The sequence below is a fragment of the Malania oleifera genome, chromosome 9, assembly GCF_029873635.1.
Source record: "Malania oleifera isolate guangnan ecotype guangnan chromosome 9, ASM2987363v1, whole genome shotgun sequence".
NCBI lineage: Eukaryota > Viridiplantae > Streptophyta > Magnoliopsida > Santalales > Ximeniaceae > Malania > Malania oleifera.
The window spans coordinates 1,323,936-1,344,156 of NC_080425.1; the positions used below are offsets into that span (position 1 = coordinate 1,323,936).

The window sequence follows — 20,221 nt, forward strand, 5'->3', positions numbered from 1 at the left end:
CACTTTCGGGTCGAGTTATGTATTATGGTATCAATGGTTGACATGACCCGATATGCGGTTATATATGCTATTTATGGAAAAAAAAATTGGTAAGAAAATCGGAGCGTCATAGTAGGAATAAATACCAAAAAAGTATTGTTGTAAATGCCCAAAAACTAGTGAATAGAATAATAAAAATTAAGATGGTCTTAAGATAAATATAATAAATGTAAGGGGTGACAAAACGAGTCAACAGATCGAGTATGCTTATTAAGGGGTGTTACTTAAACAGGTTTGGATTCTGATTTATTTGTGTGAAACATATATCCGAACCTATCTAATTAATTAATGGATTATGAATGAGTACCCATTAATAAATTTATAATATTTTATTTAAATTTTTACCTAATATTTCAACAAATATAAGTTAAATTTTTAGTACATATTTTTTATTTTTCTCTTTAAACTTTAACAAATATAACCTAATTTTTTTTTAAAAAATAATACTTATTTTAATTATTTATTATTTTCTTTAGCATTTCAATAAATATGAATTAAAATTTTCCTAATAGCGTGATGTAGAATGGGTATGGTTGGCTTAGTCCTACAATCAACCCTCAAGCAAACACATACACGTAAACATTTTAATTTAAGAATTCAATCAATCAAACATAAACATCATAAATTATATTACGATGCACACGTTGTAATATTTTTGAAAAGATGCATGATTTTATCCAGAAATTAAGTCCCAAGAATGCCAGTTTTACATCAACAATGCAATATTCTTACGATTGATATTAGCAAGTGAAAATATTAAAATGTAAGGTTTCAATTGGATTCCTCTAATATGAAATTTTAGGCTTCAAGCAATGGTTTTCAAAATAAAGGAAGGATTCAAAATAAATAATGAATTTATCCAAGAGAATCGTTGGATGATTTGACGGTCAACACTAGTTTAGACCACGTCGCGAGTCCTTCAAACAAGCTTTGTAATACCAAGATGAAGGTAGCTATGGGAGTGTAGGGAGAGGAGGCAGTGTGGGTGTATAAGGGGAGGTCATGTGAGTGAGAAAGGGAGGAGGGAGTGATAGTGGTGATGTTGGATAGAGTAGTCTCTCACCACTTGATCTTCGATGAAAACAAAAAAACTTCACACTATGTAATCACAAGATTTGACAAAACTTCAAGCTTCAACAATGGAGTTTTTTTTTAATATTCAAAACATAGGCTACCTTAGAGTTCTTACAATGAGAATAATATAAAGACTAACATAGGAGACAAAACATTAAACATGCTTACAACTCCCATACAAGCATGAAAGACAAAACATTAAACACTCTCACTAAATCGTAACACAATTCATACTTTCGAACTCAAACATGTGCCAAAAGGAAGGCCAAAACCATGTAGCCTATGGAGCATAAACCCATGTGAGAGCCACATGGATATTAGGCTTGATCTTGCTTCAACATCTTCACTTGAATCTTCATGACCTAATAGACTTCAAGATTAAATAGCTAAGTCTTCAAATTTTCAACCCATGAGTCCATAAAATATCCAAGTCCTAATTAAATGTCCATGCAAAATATAAAGTCCAACATAGAATATTAACTTCAAGAATGCATCCACAAATAATAAAGCCTTCACAAGTCTTTCATCAAAAGGTAGATGATCTTCAAGTAATTCCATGTATACCTACAAAACAATTATGAACAATAGCAGACATTGGAAGATCGTCTACGTATCACCATATTGGCAAAGGAGATAATCAAAACATGTTGATGATCACCATCATAGCGTCTATGGGATAAACAGAAATCCTTTTAGTACCCAACCCAAACTTGCTTAACCTATTATATGAATAGTACGGCTTGGGTTAACCAATTATAAACAGGTTACTATACCCTAAATCTAAAACTAAATTTAAAAGGGCAGACCACATGTCATGTATTAGATTTGACCCCCTTTCTTCACTCCTAAATAAGTCATTACTACTCCTACTCCTTAAATTGGCTTAAACACATAGAAAATCTTACAAAACAAATTTGTGAAAATATGGATAGTATTACACAAAAAATATCAAAGATTGTGAAAATATTCATAATAGCTAATTTGAATAGACACATTGGAAATGAAATAAAGGTTATGTGATGATATATGAGTAATATGAATACGGATAGTAAAAATAAGTATCACCATATAATCATTGACTTCACCACATCATATAATCTTATTACAATGAATAAATATTTAAAGAAAATATGATTACACTTAATAAGCTTCAAGAGTAGACAATATAAAAGTCAAATAAAATATACACTTAATTAGCAGAATATATTATTTTTCATATAAAATTATCCCAAAATGAAAGTTTAACAATACAACATAGAACTCTAGTATTAAATATATGTATTAAAAAAAAAAATAGGTAACATAAATCTATGCAAGAGAATTAGGTGGTAGAACCTAAGGGAAGAAATATTAAAAAAATTTAAAAATAAAATGATCAAAGATAGGACAATAGTACATAGTATGGAAACAAACACTCCTTAAAGTATGATAGTTCACTCAATTAAAAAAATAGTAAAAGAGATTTTAAGAAAATTTTGAGGAAGAAAAAAGAGTTGATTTTGTGACAAATAATTTGGTATAAAACATTTGCGAAATCATAGAGATGAAAAATTTTGAAAAGTAGTAAGAAAAGATGCAAAAAAAAAAAAAAAAAAAAAAAAAAATTGAGAGTTATTCGCAAATAGAGTTGGTGAAAGTTGCCTCACCGGAATTGCTCAATCACAGTAACAAGTTTGGCGCTCCTTGGCTATGCAGAAATCTTCAACATGGCCTAGGGACTTACAGAAGTGGCAAAATCTAGGCAAGCGCTCATAGGACACCTCCTGCGTGATTGACTTACCATTAGGGAGCCAAATCTCGACACTTCCTTTTATATCCTCCGCAACATCAATCTCAACCAGAACTCTTGCATAGGACACCCTCTCCCCGTTGACGGTAAGTTTATCAGCAACCAAAGGCCTTCCCAACACCGAGCAAATTCTCCCCAAGGCTTTCAAAGTCCAGAGTTCAAGGGGCAAATTTTTTAGCTGCACCCAAACTGGCACAACGCTCATATCCTCAACATTAAATTGAAACATATAAGGCATTGTTTTGAGCAAAAGAGGGCGGCCATTTGCAAAGTAAGGGCCCTCTTGCAGCACTTCGATCAAATCCTCTACCTCGCTAAAATTGAAGATGATATAACCACTATCATGGTAGATAATCTCAAACTTGGCATTCCATGTTCCTACAACAGAATTTACGGCAGCTTTACCTGGGAATTTGCCTGAAAAGTAACCAATCAAGCAGTTCTCCCAATGCCCATCTTCAATGTCCTCGGCTTCAATATGGGCACCTGTACCATCAGATGAAAAACATGGAACAGCTCCACATTTCTGCAGGTTCCTGTTACCCGCGGACAGATCGACACGTGGGGCACTGTTGTTACCTTTTAGGAAGAAATTCTTTTTCAGCTCCATTTGCTGGCCATCCCTCTCACCATCGGAGCACAGTTCCTTGCTGGGCAGAGCTTTTTCAGACCGAACAGACTCCTCCAAGGACTCGTCTGTGTACTCTGTACCCTGGGTTTCAGATGCGAGCGAATCACCATCTCCGTCAGATTCATCACTCGACGACTCACAATCAACCTTCTCCTTCTTCAATATGCTACCGGAGGGGTTTTCATCCAACCCCTTAGCTTCCTGTAGTTTGATTTGGGGATTCCGTATGTCTCCGTTTCGATTTCCTTCCAGGTCCGTAGCTATCTGCTGCTTCGAACCTTGAACGCCAGGAACCCCCTTTCCACTCGTTCCGATTTGGGGATTTCTGCTTGATTCGTTTCGATTTCCTTCCTGTTCCGAATCTTTATGGAGCTTCAACGCATGAACGAAAGGCTCGTTCTTTCCATTCGGTCCGATTTGGACCTTACCGTTGCCTTCGGCTTGGAGTCTCGCAACCTCCGCCAAGATCTGTTGGGGTTTCTTCTCAACCCAGGAGGATCGATTTCCTCCCTTGTCCACTATGAAATCCAGGGCCCTTACAATGTAATCCGCCCGGATTGAATACTTCGCAAGCATGTTTTTGCGGCGAGTCTTCCCCATGTCCTTACCAGATTCAAAGCTCAAGAGAGCGGGAGAAACAACGTCGCTAGTGTGGGATGAGAAATATAATTGCATTTGCATTTGTATTTCATTTACATTTCATTTGCATCTGTATTTCATTTACATTTCATTTATATTTGTCTGTGCTACTCTTATATTTTGAAATAGAAAAAGCATGAATTTTCAGTTTGGAATTAAATTTATGCAAATTTAAATAAAATTTAATACAATTTTATACTATCCTTATCGACACAAATCCCAAACATGTGAAGTGATAGTTAAAAAGAATAAAAAAATAAAATTTTAATTGAATTCATTTTCATAAAACCGAATGGCTTTAACAAAATGTTTTTAGAAGCTAGAAGACTACCTTCCTCTAAAAAATATTAAAACTTCAAAAGTTAAACTACAAATTCTTTTTGGGTAAACATTATTGTCTGGCTTATCCTTTGTTTAAGCCCTATAGTGCTATGATTTACATTTTCTCATTGTTTTACAATTTAAAATACATTACAATTAAAAGAAAAACAATACAAACAAATCAATTAAACTCTCCAATATTTTTTCTCAGTTCTTGAACTTTTCTTCAAATTCAACAACTTAAATCTTGTAAAAAACAACTTAAGCACAAATACATCAGTAAATAGTAGTTTGTTATCATCAAAATTAATAAAACCTTAAGATTGCGTGGACACATTAATTGATGTTTCATCGAAGGGTGATCGAGACACATAATTTAATACCATGATGCAAATTAAAATTACAAAAAAAAAATGCCAATTTTTATTTTTTTGTCAAGTTACTTTTAAGCATCATTGATTTATTGCTTCCTTTTTACCCACCAAAAATATAGAAGAGAGTGAAGATACTAAAGAAATTTAGATAGATTGGATGAGATGGTCAAGCATTTGTGAATTATTATTTTAATCATTGCACTCGATGTTAATTAAACATCCTAAATATAAACAAGCGCAATTGCCAAATCGATCATACATAGAATGTTTTCAAAATGCTTTTAAATATGGGGTAAAATTGCATTACATTCTTATGCTTACCTTTTTATTTTAAAACATACATTACACGTCTTTTACTTTCTCTCACTATTTGGCACATGGAAATGGAATGAAATCAAATTTGTCATTTAATTTTTGCACTTTTTTATTCAATTTTTCCTCTTATTCCATCCTCATTCCATTCAATCACGCAAACGCGGGAACAAAACAAAACACTACAAAAGTTTCCGAAACAGAGTTCAAGAGGAAAACACACGCAATAGGAGGCATCTTGGTTGAATATTGCGATTTTCATATTGGAGGCCTTGGGTTTGCTGGAAGAAATGAGAAAGGATACGAGATGAATCACCTCCCATAGAGTAGTCCAAGTCCAACTGCAAAAGAAAAGGACACATGATTGCAGCCTTGAGGACTATTTCCAAGCAAAGATATTCTTTATAGCACCAAATGGAGTCTTTGATCTTGGCTCTTGGCTTGGGATGGTCTTTCATCTACATTAGTCACATTTGGCTTAGACTTATTATCCTAGGAGGAATAAGTAAGCCTTAGTCTCTCCTTCAGGTAGTCCCCACTGCGGATTGGGGGAAATCTGCATGCACACAACAAAATTTTAATGCAAAATATTGTATTGAATCCAAATCAAATCCACACATAATTAAATTCAAGGCCTCAAAACTGTATTCCCAAATCCAGTGTCAAATAATGTTTAAAAACCAAACCAAGCGCACAACACTACACACTTGTTGACACTCACTTTCAATTTCTGGTTTCTGATTAGGTTTTAAAGCAGTTCTCTTAAATCCCAGACATCTTTCATACTACCAGCAGGCATAAATTGCATGCATTCAGTAAGCTAAACAAAATATTAACTCAAAAGGGCTGATCAAACCGTTCTTTGTACACATGGAAAGCTAGAATATAGCATAGGCACATCAAAAGGAAAATTCATACCTTGGAGGAGATGACTCACTCTGACAACTTTCCAGACATTTCACCACACAGTCTTGGTTGGGATCCAAGAAGAAAGCCAACTGCAATATAACAATTCACATCAACTGTATGGTATCACATAAGCCTCTGACATAATAGAGCTAGAAATTAAGAGTTATGAGTTTGTGTTGGAGTAGAATCATTCCATTATGCCTGGAAAACCAAAATCCTCTTTTATTTACAGAACCATTTCAAAGTCTATTTTGTCACATCTCATTAAATTTGTTGTCATTGCTTCAGTGATACGCAATGCATACAACATATCAGCTCCAAGTTTTTCAGGCCATATAGCAACTAAAATGAGAATGAGAAATTTTGAAACAGTTAGCACATCATATTTCATGAAGTCCTACACTTCCAAACAAGTGATTAAACCTAGGAGCTGCAACATGTGTAGCAAAAAATTAAATAGATTATGTTAGCCTTACGTATTTATTGAGATATGTAATATTTGCAGGTATGCTCATAAAAAAAAATGGTATTCAAGGGATATACTTAGAGCATAAAGCTGGAGCTGAATGTTTTTAAATTCAAGTCCTACTTTATCTTGTTTCTCTTGTAATCCTGTATGTAAAAGGGCAAACCCTCAATTTAACTAGGTTGCTGGCACATGGAACTTTTTGGAAAACAATTAGGATGAATTGGGATCCAATTTTGAGGACATTATGGCCTTTTTCTTTTCAAAAAAGATAGGGAATATTGCATTTAAAAAGAGGCTAGTCCTGCCTCATGTCCTGCCCCCTGTTCTGCCCTTATTTCCCCGCTTGCTTACCGTCAAACAATTCCAGGTAATGTGGGCGGTCAACCAATTGCAATTAAGCGATCAACCTCTCCAAATAGGCAGCTCAATTGGGGATACTTTTGCATGGCAGTGAAGGGAAATACATTTATACAATCATTTACATACATGTTACAGAATATTGGTGCAACCAATGTTACCTAGAAAGTAGAACATTTTGGTTCGTGGAATGGGAACAGGTTCTCAGTATGGCACATGCTTTAAAATGCCGAAGTTAGGGGTATACATAAATAGATATATTGATGAAAATAGTGTAATGACACTTGTATACTTTGAAGAGGATGTTCGGGTGCTTCTACATCTAGAAAAAATTTTCAGTTGAGAAATAGATTGATAATGACAGGATATAATTAAAATGTGATGATTCCCCACTTTTAACTAATAGAAAGTAAAGTCATCTAAAAAGATTGAATCAGAATTTTGGATCATTAGATTTAGTGTTCCAAAACGAAAACTTCCATGTTTTGAAATGTGCATACCAATACGTGGTTCACTAGGGTGTTAGTGTTTTCTAGTAACTATAGGTCCAACAACTAAAAAACAACTTAATAATATGGCTGGTGGGGGGCAATGAGTATGGCTCATCAAGAAACTATATTAAAATTTTTAAAAAAAAAAAGATTAATAGAGAGCGGCAAAATTGCAATGGCTTCAGAGAGAGGGGAACCCAGGGAGATAAGATGGTGCTCTACAAGGCTGGCCCAGTCACTAGGGCTCCAAAGTCCAACCACTCCAATGTTAAAGAACCTCTTGACCCTTGACTGTCTCAAACTTCCTCGAGGTTCTGTTAATAGAATTAAAGGGGTTAACAAAACGCAGCGTTTAGGTGCAAGAAGTGTCTTGAGGCCTCTTCATGTCAGGAAGTGTCTCACCCATGACAAAGAATAAACATAAATTAATTAATTTCTGGCATTTGTTGGAAATGTGTCGGGGAGTGACAAGCAGGTATCATCGTGTTAACATCTGACACGTGTCGAACACCGACGCTTCTGTAAAGTGATTCCTAGGGCCTCAGCCTAGTTATTTTGATCAGCACAAAGAAAATTTGATTGCTCACGAGATACTCATATCTGGTGTGAGAAACTGAAGACAAAAGCGAAATTTTATAGCCTCACTGTGATACTTCGACTGCAACTTCAAAATTTTGATTGTGTCCAAGGAAAATTTGAATTTTCTTGTTAGAATTTCAAGAATACTAAAGAGCAATTGGATCCGTCCATGATAAATTGAAGATTTGTTGTGAGGTTTTCTGAATACTGATAAGAAATTGATCCTGACATCATCAGTTCTAGATTTTCTGATCTTACTAGCATTTCTTCCTGATTTGCTGCAATATTTTGGAGTATTAGTGCAATTGAATACCATTGCAAGACTTTGGCGCTAATCTGACAATCCAAACTCAACCAGTTGATATATATTTCTGGAGGAAAATTCAGCATTGTCAGCACCAAAAGCAGATATGAATTCAGGAAGTGTCACATGGGCTTCAATGCTTTGTCTTGAGGATATCGCTTCTTTCAATGGAAATTTTTCCAACAGGGAATTCATAGATTGGATGTTTTTATCTTGATATTTACTTTGAGTACACAAGACACCAGAGACAAGGAGACAAGATTTGCATCTTACAAGCATGTGGTCTATACAACTGAGTGTTGGGATAGAATAATACTACTGACGACAGCACCGTTATGTTTGGAATGAAAAGTTTGTTAATATCAGAATTATCCCAGACTGTTAGGATGAGATTGTCTTCCATCTCCATATAAGAAAAGAGCTCTTATTTTGGGACAACATGAGCTTCCAATCTTAAAACAGCCTATCAAGGACAAAACAGAAAAAGTTGTTATGGACTACCATATGAAGATAGAAAAGAGGAAATTGTAAGTGAACTTGAATTTGTTGTTGTCATGGATTATCAATGTGGAAATGTAAGCTTGATTGATTGTGTGGATCGTAGTCCACATGATGCCATCCTTGAAGAGCAAGCAAATGCAATGGAACAAAATGTTCGAGCTGTAGGAGAGTCCAAAGGAATCCAATGTTAAAATTGGGAACTCAATTCAAAACAAGAGCTTTTCGGAGGATGAAAATGTTGAATCTTGTGATAAGTTTGTGACGCAGACCTCAAGCCTTAAATCATCTGCTGTGATAGAGTCCAGCTATCAACTTTATCAGGATTGGGAACCTTGAGGAGGATTTCAATAATTTGTTGTTGATATTTGCATGTTAGTTGAGAATGAGCAATGTGAACTTACAAGTTGAATGGCTCATGCATATGTATTCCACCACTCTTGTTGCACCATATTAAAACTTGAGATTGAGTTTTCTCTAAGGGGAGTTTGAAGGAGGATCACTTGCAGATGGTTCTGGAGATCATATTTTGTTTGAAGATTTAAAAATTAGGGGTTTTATATTAGCCTGGGGATGTTAGTTTAGCTCAGCAATTTTTAATTACTTCGTGGTTATTTTATGATTGTTTTATTATTTTGGGGTTATTTTTGTAACTTTAAAATGTTTAACTTTGGGGTTTGCTAGTTGCCTATAAATAGGTTTATGATGTAAGAATAAGCAGCTTTTGATGAATAATTGAGTTAACAGTTTAACACATTGTTTTTTCTCTCACAGCAGGCTCTCTTTCCCTCTCCCTCATGTCTTTTCTCTCTCTCCCTCCTCCTTTCTTCTTCCTTCTCCTTCTGCCCTTCACATCTGTCTCTCTCTCTGTTTTAATTCCAACTTTGCTCAGTCCTGCAGCTGTTTTCTGATTCTTCTCTTCTACTCTCTGTTTCTTTCCTCAATTCTCTCTCTCTCTCTCTCTGTTGCTGCTCTACATCAGGAAGTTATATGCTTCTAATCTACTTACTTGGTCTGAAAAAGTATTCTTCCATACATACACACACACACACACACACACATACATATATATATTGATGGTTTCGCAAATGTTAACATCCCACACGTTGGTGTAACAAAAACATGAACCGATCAAAAGTCTTATCTAACCATGTATGAACCTTATAAGCCCCTTAGAAGAATGATGCTGTCCTAGAGAAATAATGGTGTACAAACTAGAAATATAAACAAAAAATGAGCAAATCAAGTACCGAATAGCGTTCTAGTCCTGTTGGCATCACTCTGTGCAGTGTTGACCTGTAGGTTTATGACATGAATTAAAAACAAAATTTGGAAAAAAAAAACACATGTAAAATTAAAAAAACTGAACTCGCTAACAAGCGATGAAAGGCTCTTCAGGCTTATAGAAAGTACCTGAACAAACAATTAGTCCACCTCTCCATCATGTCTCCGATGTTAACAATGAAGACCCTACAGATTAATACATTGCAGGGAAGAAAATTATTAATTCTATGCCTGTACAACCTTCCCAGGCTAAAAATAATTGACATTTTGTTCATCTATGGATGTATATGTCAAATGCTACAGTCTCCAATGGAGAACCCAAAAAGAGACTGCTTCTTTAGATTTTTATTTTCTTGTCCATATTGGTAGGTGTTGGACACATCAAATCTATGCTGAACATTAAACTTAATCCACATCTGCACCAAATTGCAAATCTTGGAGAGATCGTGATTTCAGCTTTTATGTAAGTGAGACATCACCTGCCTCTGTACACTTCAACCACATATGATTGATGGGTCAAATCAATTTAAATGTAAATTCAATATTGAAGGGAGTAGATGACAAGTTATGCACATGACCCTCGATAGTGTCAAATACATATTACATGATATATATTCTAGAGCATGCAGAGCACCTTCCTGCAAAAGAGCAACTTGCCTTTTAAACATATATTTATTTTTATTAGAAAGAAGATACACTACAAGAGAGAATATAAAATCAGTATGAGAGTACTAAATCCTCAATAAGAAAATGGGGGAAAAAAAACAGAAGAAGATAAAATTCAAAAAAAAAAAAAGGACAAATAACTAAAATTGACCAAGAAACCTCTTTAAGCCCTTCCCTTCATAGTTCACCAAACACTTCAAATTGGCTAATTCCCTCTAACCTATCTTCACCTTAGATTTACCACAATTAATCCAAACTTCATTACCACCACAATTAGACAATAGAGGCCTAAATTATCCAATAAAATCTCAGCTTGAATGTCCTTCCCATAAATCTCTTGAACTGGTGGGCAGTATTCCATCAATACCCTTTTGTTCTCTAATTGAAATATCATCCGAAGATACTATTTCCATCCAAAACTTCTAGTGGAAGCGGCAGCACATAAGATAGTTCCCCAAGGCAATCAAAAGAAGTTCGGAAGAGTAACCATGCAGATCCCAAATTTTATCCAAAAGTAAGCCCTTGCCACATTCAAAAACACTACTGCCTACACTATCATCCGAGTCCTGAGATTTTCCCCCACCTCTTTTTATCCTTGCAAGTGTTAAGACTCTCACCATTTGGCTCCTCCATGATACTTAAAACAACTCTGAATCTCTCTTATTTTATTTTTATTTTTAGTTTTTTTGTTTTCCCACCTGGAGAATCTTGATTTTCTTCAAGATGTTTCCTCATTTCAAAACCCATGTGCACTTCCTTACTGCAAGCATAAACCTTTTGACTCCTCAAACTATCTGAATTTATTCCCTTGTCAGCTGTAATTCCTTCACTTTTCAAATATGTTAATACTGGCCAGAATAACATTGCATTTGCAAACCACAACCAACCCCACCCCCCAGGGCCTCTTTTTCCTTTTTCCTTTGGGGTGGATAGGGTTACGAATTCAAAGCTTTTTAAAAAACCAAAATGCAATATAATTTTAAAAAAATTTTGCATCTCATGTGTGTCCTCAGCTTTTAGCAAATATTACCAAGTTGCCTTCAAGAGGGCGGGCCTTAGATCAATGCTAAGGTTGCTCCTTTGTGACTGATTGGTCACGGGTTCAAGTCCAAGGAAACAACCTCTCTGCATAAAAAAGCAGGGGTAAAGCTGCATACACTGTGACGACCCTCCCCTACCCTCGCAAAGCAGCCAGCCTTGTGGACCAGGAAGCCCTTTTACCAAGTTGCCTTCCAGATATTCCAGCAGATTCACTTAAGTGTCCATTTTCTGTCATTTTAAGTTTGCAATTTAATACATTTCAGTGAGTTAGTAACTCTCTTTGCCTCAATTTTTTAGTAACCTGAATCAACTGCTCTGCATCAATCAGCTCTCATTGCAGCCATCAATCCATTCTCATGTGCTACTTACTGAATGTTAGTGAGTGAGATAATAAATATATGATGTTTGTACATAAGATATATTATAAATAGAGAGGGAGTGCCAACAACTAAGCTAGGTTCTCACATTACAACAAATTCTTGTTCTTTTTAACACGGTATCAGAGGAATGACTGCAAAAATCCCAAAGCCTCAACCCCTAAATAACATTGTGGCCCATCGGGTTAATGCAGTCGTCATCAGAACTGTTACCAGTTGCCACAGCCTCTAAGATCACCAATAGTTCCTGGCCTCATTTCGAAAAAAAATAGCATCACAGTTGCACTCAGAGGGTGACGATTAGGTTATTTTTGGAACTTCATCTGTCGCTGCTGGCACACACCCTCATGCGCCACCACTGGTTCAAGGTCACCAGCTATCATGTAAGGAGTTTTCCAACCATGCTTTTTGCTTTAACTTTGTCGGTCATGATTTTCTAGGCCTCTAGAACATGTTTTTGAGGTCAAAAGGCTTCTGGATACCCTCATTTTTGTCCAAAAGGTCAGATCTTGAATGATTGTGCTTGTTTGTATTTGTTTTTAGTGAACTAGAATGAACCTCCATGTCTCCATGTCTGGTGCATTTTTATTGATTGCGTGAGATGTTAGTAGTCTAAAGCACACGTGTTGCTATCCTATAACTTGGTGATGGAATCAATGAACCCCAAGAGCCTTGTTCCCAAGAGCCTTGCTATGCATCACGTGTTCTCTACAGTGCCACAAATAACAACCAAAAACCCAAATGGGAATTCCTGCTTGCGTGCTGCAAGGAAATCAAGATATAGTTGACTGGCTTAGGTAAGTTTGAACATCTTCTTCAGTCAGATCCCCATGAGCATAAGGAGAAAAAAGTTTGGGTCAGATGGGAGTATGATAAACTGTTGTATCCTAAACCCTAGTAATCTGACCCATATGTATGACTTGTCATTGGAGTATTTTCAGTTGCAACAAAAGAGACAAAAGTGCCACAGAGTGCTTCACTGAAATGAATCACACCCATGATGAACTCAACATCGTGCAACCCACACGTGTCGATGTCCGTGAGACACAAAAGCAGAGGGAGCAGATCAGTTCTTTGGGACCTAGTATGCTTGAAGCTCAAGGTCGACTTGGTCTGATCTCAGACTCTTGCTAGTGCAGAGTTACCTTTTTTTGCTACCCCTCGTTTACTCATGCCTCCTTCATTAGTCATTCCTCAATCCCTAGTACAAGTGCCCTAGCTTCTGGTTACGAGAAGCTAGCCTTTGCCACACAAAGTAGTTTTAGTAATCAACTGGCTAGTGGTAGAGGTTCTTGGGACGGCTCAAGTAATCATAGAGCAAAGGAAGGACATGGTAAAGGTGCCTCACACAAGGGTGCTAACTTTCGTGCCAGGGTAGGAGGTCATTGAATTGTCTTCATGGTAGGCCCCCACAAGTCGCCAATGTAGCCACCACATATCTGCCCCTGCTCATTGAATTACCTTATTCTCTAACGGGTGGTGTTTGTCGTTTGTTTATCTCTCCACATGCTGTTGGGCTGCAAGTGCCAGGGGAATGTTAAGGCCTAATACACATTGTGCCTCACAACCTAGCAATTTTCTAGATAGGTAACACCTACATAATAAGGCATCAAAGCAAGCATCTCTTCCTATACATCCCTTTTCTAGATAGGTAACACTAGAACTTATTTGTTGTCCATTATCTCTCCCACTAGTCTTTCGTTCATCAATTCCACCACCACTAACCATATGTACAACCAATCTCTTTTCCACCCTCTAGTATTCTAGAAAGTTATCCCATGTTACCCTTGCCAATGGGTCCAGTACTGCAATCACATTAATAGGGACATTTAACCCTACCTCTTTTCCACCTTTTAGTATTCTGAAAGTTATCTCATGTTACCCTTGCCAACGGGTCTGCTACTATAACCGCATTAATAGGGACATTTAACCCTACTCCCTCCCTACCTGCTAGTGCTTATGCCACTTCAAATTCACCGTTGTTCATATATGGATACTAAAGAATGACTTGGCTTTACTCAATAAAAGATCAATATGAGTTATTTAATATATTTTACGCCTCTTCTCTTGAATTAAAGACTCATTTTAAAATACTTGTTATAATACCTTGTATTGATCAAGCTAAAGAGTACTTCAACACCCAATTCACTACCTATATGACTACTTCTGTAATGATTCCTCGGTTAACTTGTGTGTTTTTCGTCTATTAAGTAACTCCAGGATGGAAAAGTTGGATCCTTGTGCTCTAGTGTATTTTATAGTCCTACAATGCATCATCTTTTGATGTTACCTTCTTTGAGTCTACACCACATTACTTTGACTTGAATCTTTCCAATTTGGGTGTATTCTTTCCTATGCCTAATCTTCTAGATCCAAGTCTATTATGTCTACCTAGTCTTCTTGGTGGATCCACTATTACTTAGGGACAATAAATCCTACTTCCCCCGTCTCTCTTTCATATATTTTGTATTTACTAAGTTTCTCTTTAATCCCACATCAATTAGAAAGACTACAATATCCATGAATTGTTGCATAACATTCTTTTCTCATTTTGTTGTTGTCCAATATTTGAAGATGAGGAAGCCAATTGGCAATGAACGTGAGATTGGTGGATTTTACTACTTTAAGTTGCTATCTCCCCTTACAACCTGCACTGTTGCTGCTATACCACTTCAAATCCATTGTTGCCCAAGTCATTGCACAAGTTCAAACAATTGGTTCCTACTTTTGGGGTCCAAGTCAAGTTGTGTCGAAGTTGGATTTCTAATATTTTGTCACTTTTGTACATAACTACTCAAGGATGACTTGGCTTTATTAATGAAGGATTTATTTCATATCCTGTGCCTTTAGTTCTGAGATAAAACAACAGCAGCAACAAACCTTAAGTCTAACTAAGTGGGCTTGCCTACATGAATGCTTTTCTGCCAATCCACACAATCAATGAAATTTTCCTCAATTAGCTTAAGAGCTATAAAATCTTTCTTCACTATTTCATTCCATGTAATTTTAGCTCTATTCCAACCCCTTCTACTACCAATAACAATAACTCTCTTACTCCTCACTAATGCACTACTCGAGTGACATTTCAAATGCCCAAACCATCTAGCTCACCCTTCCTTTATCTTGTCATTTATTGATGTTATGCCTAACTTATGGAAAAGATGTCCGTTCCTTAATTTATCATTTAATGTTACCATTCATCCACCTTAATATTCGCATTTCGAAAACTTTTACTTTTTGGATATGTTGTTTCTTAGTTGCTCAACATTTTGATCCATCCAACAAGGTTCATCTCAGAACCGTCTTATAGAACTTTTATGATCACACAAGAAGCCCAAAGCACTCCATTTTATCCAACCTGTTTTAAATTTTTGTATTACATCCTCTTCAATTTCCCTTTTCCCTTGCATAATAAATCCAAGGTAAACGAGATCTACCAATCCTATTAATTTCTTGATTATCAAGTTGAATCTTATCTCCAACATTCCTCTTTATGTGGCTGAAATTACATTTCATATATTTTGTATTTCTACTTATCCTAAAATCTCTAGACTCTGAAGTCGTACTCCATAGTTCTAACTTAGATTCTACTCTACTCCTAATCTACTCCTACTTTCATCAATCAAAACAATATCATTTGCAAACAACATGCACCAGTACCCATGAGATAAAAGAGTCAATTTGATTTACAAGTTTGGATACTTTGCATGATAATGCTAGGGAGTACTCCAATACGTAATTTACTACCTATATAACAAATTTCGCTATGATTCACTACCTAAACGATTCATCAGCCAACTTATGCCCACAGCACAACCAAATGGAGTTGCAGAGACGAAATAAGACATCCTTGAGGTTATTTGTACCTCACTATATCATATGAAAGTCCTTGAAGTGTTTTGGAGTGCATGCTTATTGCGTATTGCCTACTCTCTTATCTCTAGAACGCCATCCTCTGTTCATGGTGGAAAAATACCCTATTTTTGTTTTCTTCTTGAATGCTCCTTTATTCTTGTTGCCTCCTTGTATATTCCAGTGTGTGTATTTTGTCCATCAATCAACTTCCACAGTGGATAAGTTGGATCCTCACACTAATGTATTTTTCTAGGTTATTCCAGTACCCAAAAGGAGGTCACTGTTACAGCCTACCTTGCATCACTTTTTTGTTTCTACTAATGTTACTTCCTTTGAGTCTACACCATACTATTCTAATACCTTAAGCCTCCTTCCTTTGCATAGCCTTTAGATTCTGGTGAATTTTCTCTACCAAATCATACTCCCACATCTTCATCTAGTTTGAGTCCTTCAAGTTGCTTGAATCATCCTAATTTGTAGGAATATACGACAATGAAAAAAGGGAGAACCTCCTCCAGCTTCTACTGCAATTTTTTTTATTTCCTCATCTAATGGTCTTGTATCTGGGATATTGATTTCTTAATGTTCTTAGGAAAAGTAAATGCACCTGCACCTAACATCCAAAATCTAATTCTATATGCTATGATTTGTCACCCTTAATTGTTTTGTTAGTACTCTATCCACCACCATTGCTCTTCTTTAATTTGCCTTTGAAGTCTTATCCCATTTTAAGAGGAGGACTGCAATAGTCTAAGAGATGTGCACATTAAAGTATAATGACACTTAGGAAATACCACTTTTTACTGATAAGTTTATGGTTGGCTGCATGCTGTAAAGGTTAGTGTGTGGATTTGATTATTCTGACATATTCGGATCAATCACCAAACTTGCCTTGGTTCATGTGTTCATATGCTTAGCCACCATATGTCATTGGCCTTTGCATCAATTAGATACTATTTACACCTTCTTAGATGGTGATCTTCAAGAGGTCTAAATGAAGCAACCACCTAGTTTTGTTGCACACAAGGAACCACTATTGGCAATTTGGCATGCCATCTCAAAATATTCTTATATGATAGAAAGCAATCTTATATATCATGGTTTGGTAGGTTCAATGTAATTGTGCTTGAGTTTGGCCTTTAGCAATGTGTAGTAAACCATTATGTCTTCTATCATTATAATATCATTGGTAGGATTATTATTACTTGTAATGGTGATTAGAGTCATCAGAGTCCAAAGAAATTTCTCCAAACAAAGTTTAGACTAAATATTTGAGTCCATTAAAGTACTCCTTGGATATAGAAGTATCCAAATCTCATACAAGATCATCTTCTTGAACATTTTAGATCTTTTAGATAAGACTAGTTTGTTGGGATCCAAACATGTTGATACACCTGTGGATCCTAACAGCTAATTATTAAATAGGGTGATTTGTTGGCTTAAATGATATTTTGAGAAGTTAAGCTACCTTAAAGTCAAAGGAGAAGACATATCTTTAACAACAAATGTTTGAGCCAGGTCCTGGGTTCTTTGCAAACAAGCCATTTAGATCATTCATATCTAGAGACTTGTGAGACCTTAAAGGTGCATAAGAAAGACACCCTTTGTATTAGGATCACAATCACACTTGTATTCAAGTTTATACAACAAATGCATATTAGCTAGATCGCCCTAGATCTCCATAACTAGGTATTGTGTTTTTGTTCGCAATAATCTAGTATCTTGGAGGAGTACACAAACTGTTGTGATGCTACCATTCATATCTACCATTCATATTTTACAACTTGCAAGACCTCAAAGGTGAACAAGGAAGAAGCTTCTTGTATCAGGATTAGGGTCATACTCGCATCACTCTGGAAATCCACAGCCAGGTACTGTGTTTATTCATGATAATCTAGTATCTTGGAAGAGTAAGAAACAAATTATTGTGGCCCGATCTAGTGCTCAAGTCTAGATATAAGGACATGGAACACGCTACATGTGAATTGGTTCAGTTGAAGAACGTGGTAGAAGAACTTGGTTTTCTCACAATCGCAGCCTGTGGAGTTGATAATGGGAAAATTAGGCTGCTATTACATTGCATCCAACCTAGTCTTTGATGAGAGAACAAATCATATCAAGTTGATTGTAGTTTTTTCCAAGATAAACTAGTGCAAAAGCTCACTGAAACCACTCATGCGAAGTCTAAACACAAGCCTTAGGGGGTTCTTAAGTCAAATCAACTTGTAAGCTAGGAGCATAAAAGGGGAGTGTGATTGGTTATTGGTTTATTTTAGTATTATTACCTACGATGAGTAACTATGAGTTAGCAAGGGTACTATGGACATTGTGATGTACTTTACATATATTATAAATGGAAAAGAAGACCCATGGCTTTGATTAGGTCTTTCAGTTTACAAAACACTTCAACATTGACTTTCACGAGATCAATATAGATCAAATGAGTTTGTTGCTCAAGGGGAGTTAGCATTGGTGCATAAATCCTTATATGGTCTGAAGTATTCTCCTTGAGCATGATTTGGTAGGTTTAGTGCAGCAATGCTTCAGTTTGGCCTTCGGTGATGTGCATCATTATTCTTTTATATTCTATTTCCAGTAGGAATTTGTCGTTTTAGAGCAAAGAATTTGGGACCATTGAAAAATTTATAGGGCATAAAAGTATTCAAATCTGGCAAGGGACAATCCTTTCACCCAAGAAGCATGTTCTATACCTTTTGGAGGATACTATGATGTTGGGATCCAAACTTGTTCATACACCTATGGACAATAACAACAAATTACTGCCCAATGTCGATGAGTTGTTGACTAACCAAAGACAATATGACTTTTTGGAAAAATTAAAAATAACTCAGAGTCATTTGACCATAAATATCTTTAGCAATGATTTTTTTAACCAATTCTGTGGTTCTACCTCAACAAGTCACTAGGATGTCATCTGTAGCATGTCGCACCACATACCTCAGTGCACCTAGGATTGCATCAGGATTAGAGTCAGACTCGCGTACTTCAAGGATGCAAAAATGCAGATGGGCTTGATCATCCCCACAAGGATCAAATACTTCACGTTTGCTAGTGATAACCTCATATCCAAGAAAAGTAAGACCATTGAAGTACTTAGCTTGACTATAAGACCATGACCCATGCAACAGATGTTCTGGTTTTGCTGAAGAACATGTTGGAAGAACTTGGGTTCCCACATACCCGTCAATGGAGTTGGTGTGTAATAATCAGGTTGTTGTTCATATTGCTTCCAATCTGATTTTACATGAGTGCAAAACAGATTACAGTTTATTGTAATTATGCTCAAGAGAAACTTGTGCAAAAGCTTAATACAACTGCTCATGAGAAGTTAGAATATTAGCTAGCTAGTAGCTTTGTTCACAAAACCTTCACAGGTGATGCAAGGTTAAATTTCATTTGTAACAAGACAAAAGAATATGTTATCTCTGCTCCAGCTTGAGAGGGGATTTACCAGTTACTTAGTGCATTATGATTGTATGTTAGCCAGTTTGACTTAGGAAGGGTATGACCGTATGATGGTCATTAAGATGTACATGAAACATATTATAAAGAGAGTGAGACACTTACAAGCCCTTTTTCACCATTAATCTGGAGGCAGCAGACATGTGAATACAATATCTGGTTATGAATTTTGAGTTACAAGGCTAAGTTCTCACCATTAGTCTGGAGGCAGCAGAAGTGTGAATACAATATCTGGTTAAGTTCTCATTTTTTTTTTGGCTTAAGTATGTTTATTTGTAAGAAAATCAATAATTTTGTATTAGGTATTATTACTTCAGTTAATCATGTTTTACCAGCATAATTGCAATAAAAAATGAAAAGGTTCCGTCAGTTCAAAATAATTTATTGACTAGGATTCTACAAACAGAAAATTCCTCCAGAATTTTTCTACTCCTTGATGTGGGCATTTTATCATGGGTTGTTAAATCCTTAAAATTAAGAAGTTTTTAAAAAATAAGCTCATAATGTAACAGATGAAGCACCGCATCATTAAGGTATAGATTTGGAGTATGAATAGCATTTTCCTAATTTACTTTAGAAGGGAACAACACTTCTTTCTCGCAGGAAATCCAAATGAAGATATTTCTAAGAAGAAGATAAAATCAGACATTCTAAACATAGACGGCTAATATAATGTTTATGCATGTTACGGCATGATATACGTCATTGGCCCACAACCTAAAAGTAAAG

General features: G+C 36.1%; 2 protein-coding genes across 5 annotated transcripts in view; both read right to left on the minus strand.

The window, feature by feature from the left end:
* Positions 1-1,171: 1,171 nt before the first annotated feature.
* Positions 1,172-4,166, minus strand: LOC131164659 (uncharacterized). 3 transcript variants are annotated; one of them, XM_058122012.1, is made up of 2 exons: positions 2,894-4,166; positions 1,172-1,677 (listed from the first exon to the last, which is right to left on the minus strand). In XM_058122012.1, the coding sequence occupies exons 1-2, from the start codon at positions 4,131-4,133 to the stop codon at positions 1,658-1,660; spliced, it is 1,260 nt and encodes a 419-aa protein (XP_057977995.1). In that variant the 5' UTR covers positions 4,134-4,166; the 3' UTR covers positions 1,172-1,657. The 3 variants fall into 3 exon arrangements, with proteins under 3 accessions (XP_057977995.1, XP_057977994.1, XP_057977993.1); XM_058122011.1 differs by having other exon boundaries at positions 1,172-1,475; positions 2,760-4,166; XM_058122010.1 differs by having other exon boundaries at positions 1,172-1,483; positions 2,760-4,166.
* Positions 4,167-5,251: 1,085 nt separating this feature from the next.
* The window catches only part of LOC131164871 (2-oxoglutarate-Fe(II) type oxidoreductase hxnY), a 34,041-nt gene continuing 19,071 nt past the window's right edge, over positions 5,252-20,221 (minus strand). For both annotated transcript variants that reach the window (XM_058122392.1, XM_058122391.1), the window contains exons 8-11: positions 10,200-10,256; positions 10,037-10,082; positions 6,098-6,177; positions 5,252-5,735 (exon numbers count right to left, since the gene is read on the minus strand). In XM_058122392.1, the coding sequence (XP_057978375.1) occupies positions 5,672-5,735; positions 6,098-6,177; positions 10,037-10,082; positions 10,200-10,256 (247 nt within the window). In that variant the 3' untranslated portion in view covers positions 5,252-5,671. The remainder of the gene's footprint in view (positions 5,736-6,097; positions 6,178-10,036; positions 10,083-10,199; positions 10,257-20,221) is intronic.

What these genes read in the sequence shown, in the direction of transcription:
- LOC131164659 (XM_058122011.1), bottom strand. Translation starts at nt 4,133, where the DNA reads ATGGGGAAGACTCGCCGCAAAAACATGCTTGCGAAGTATTCAATCCGG.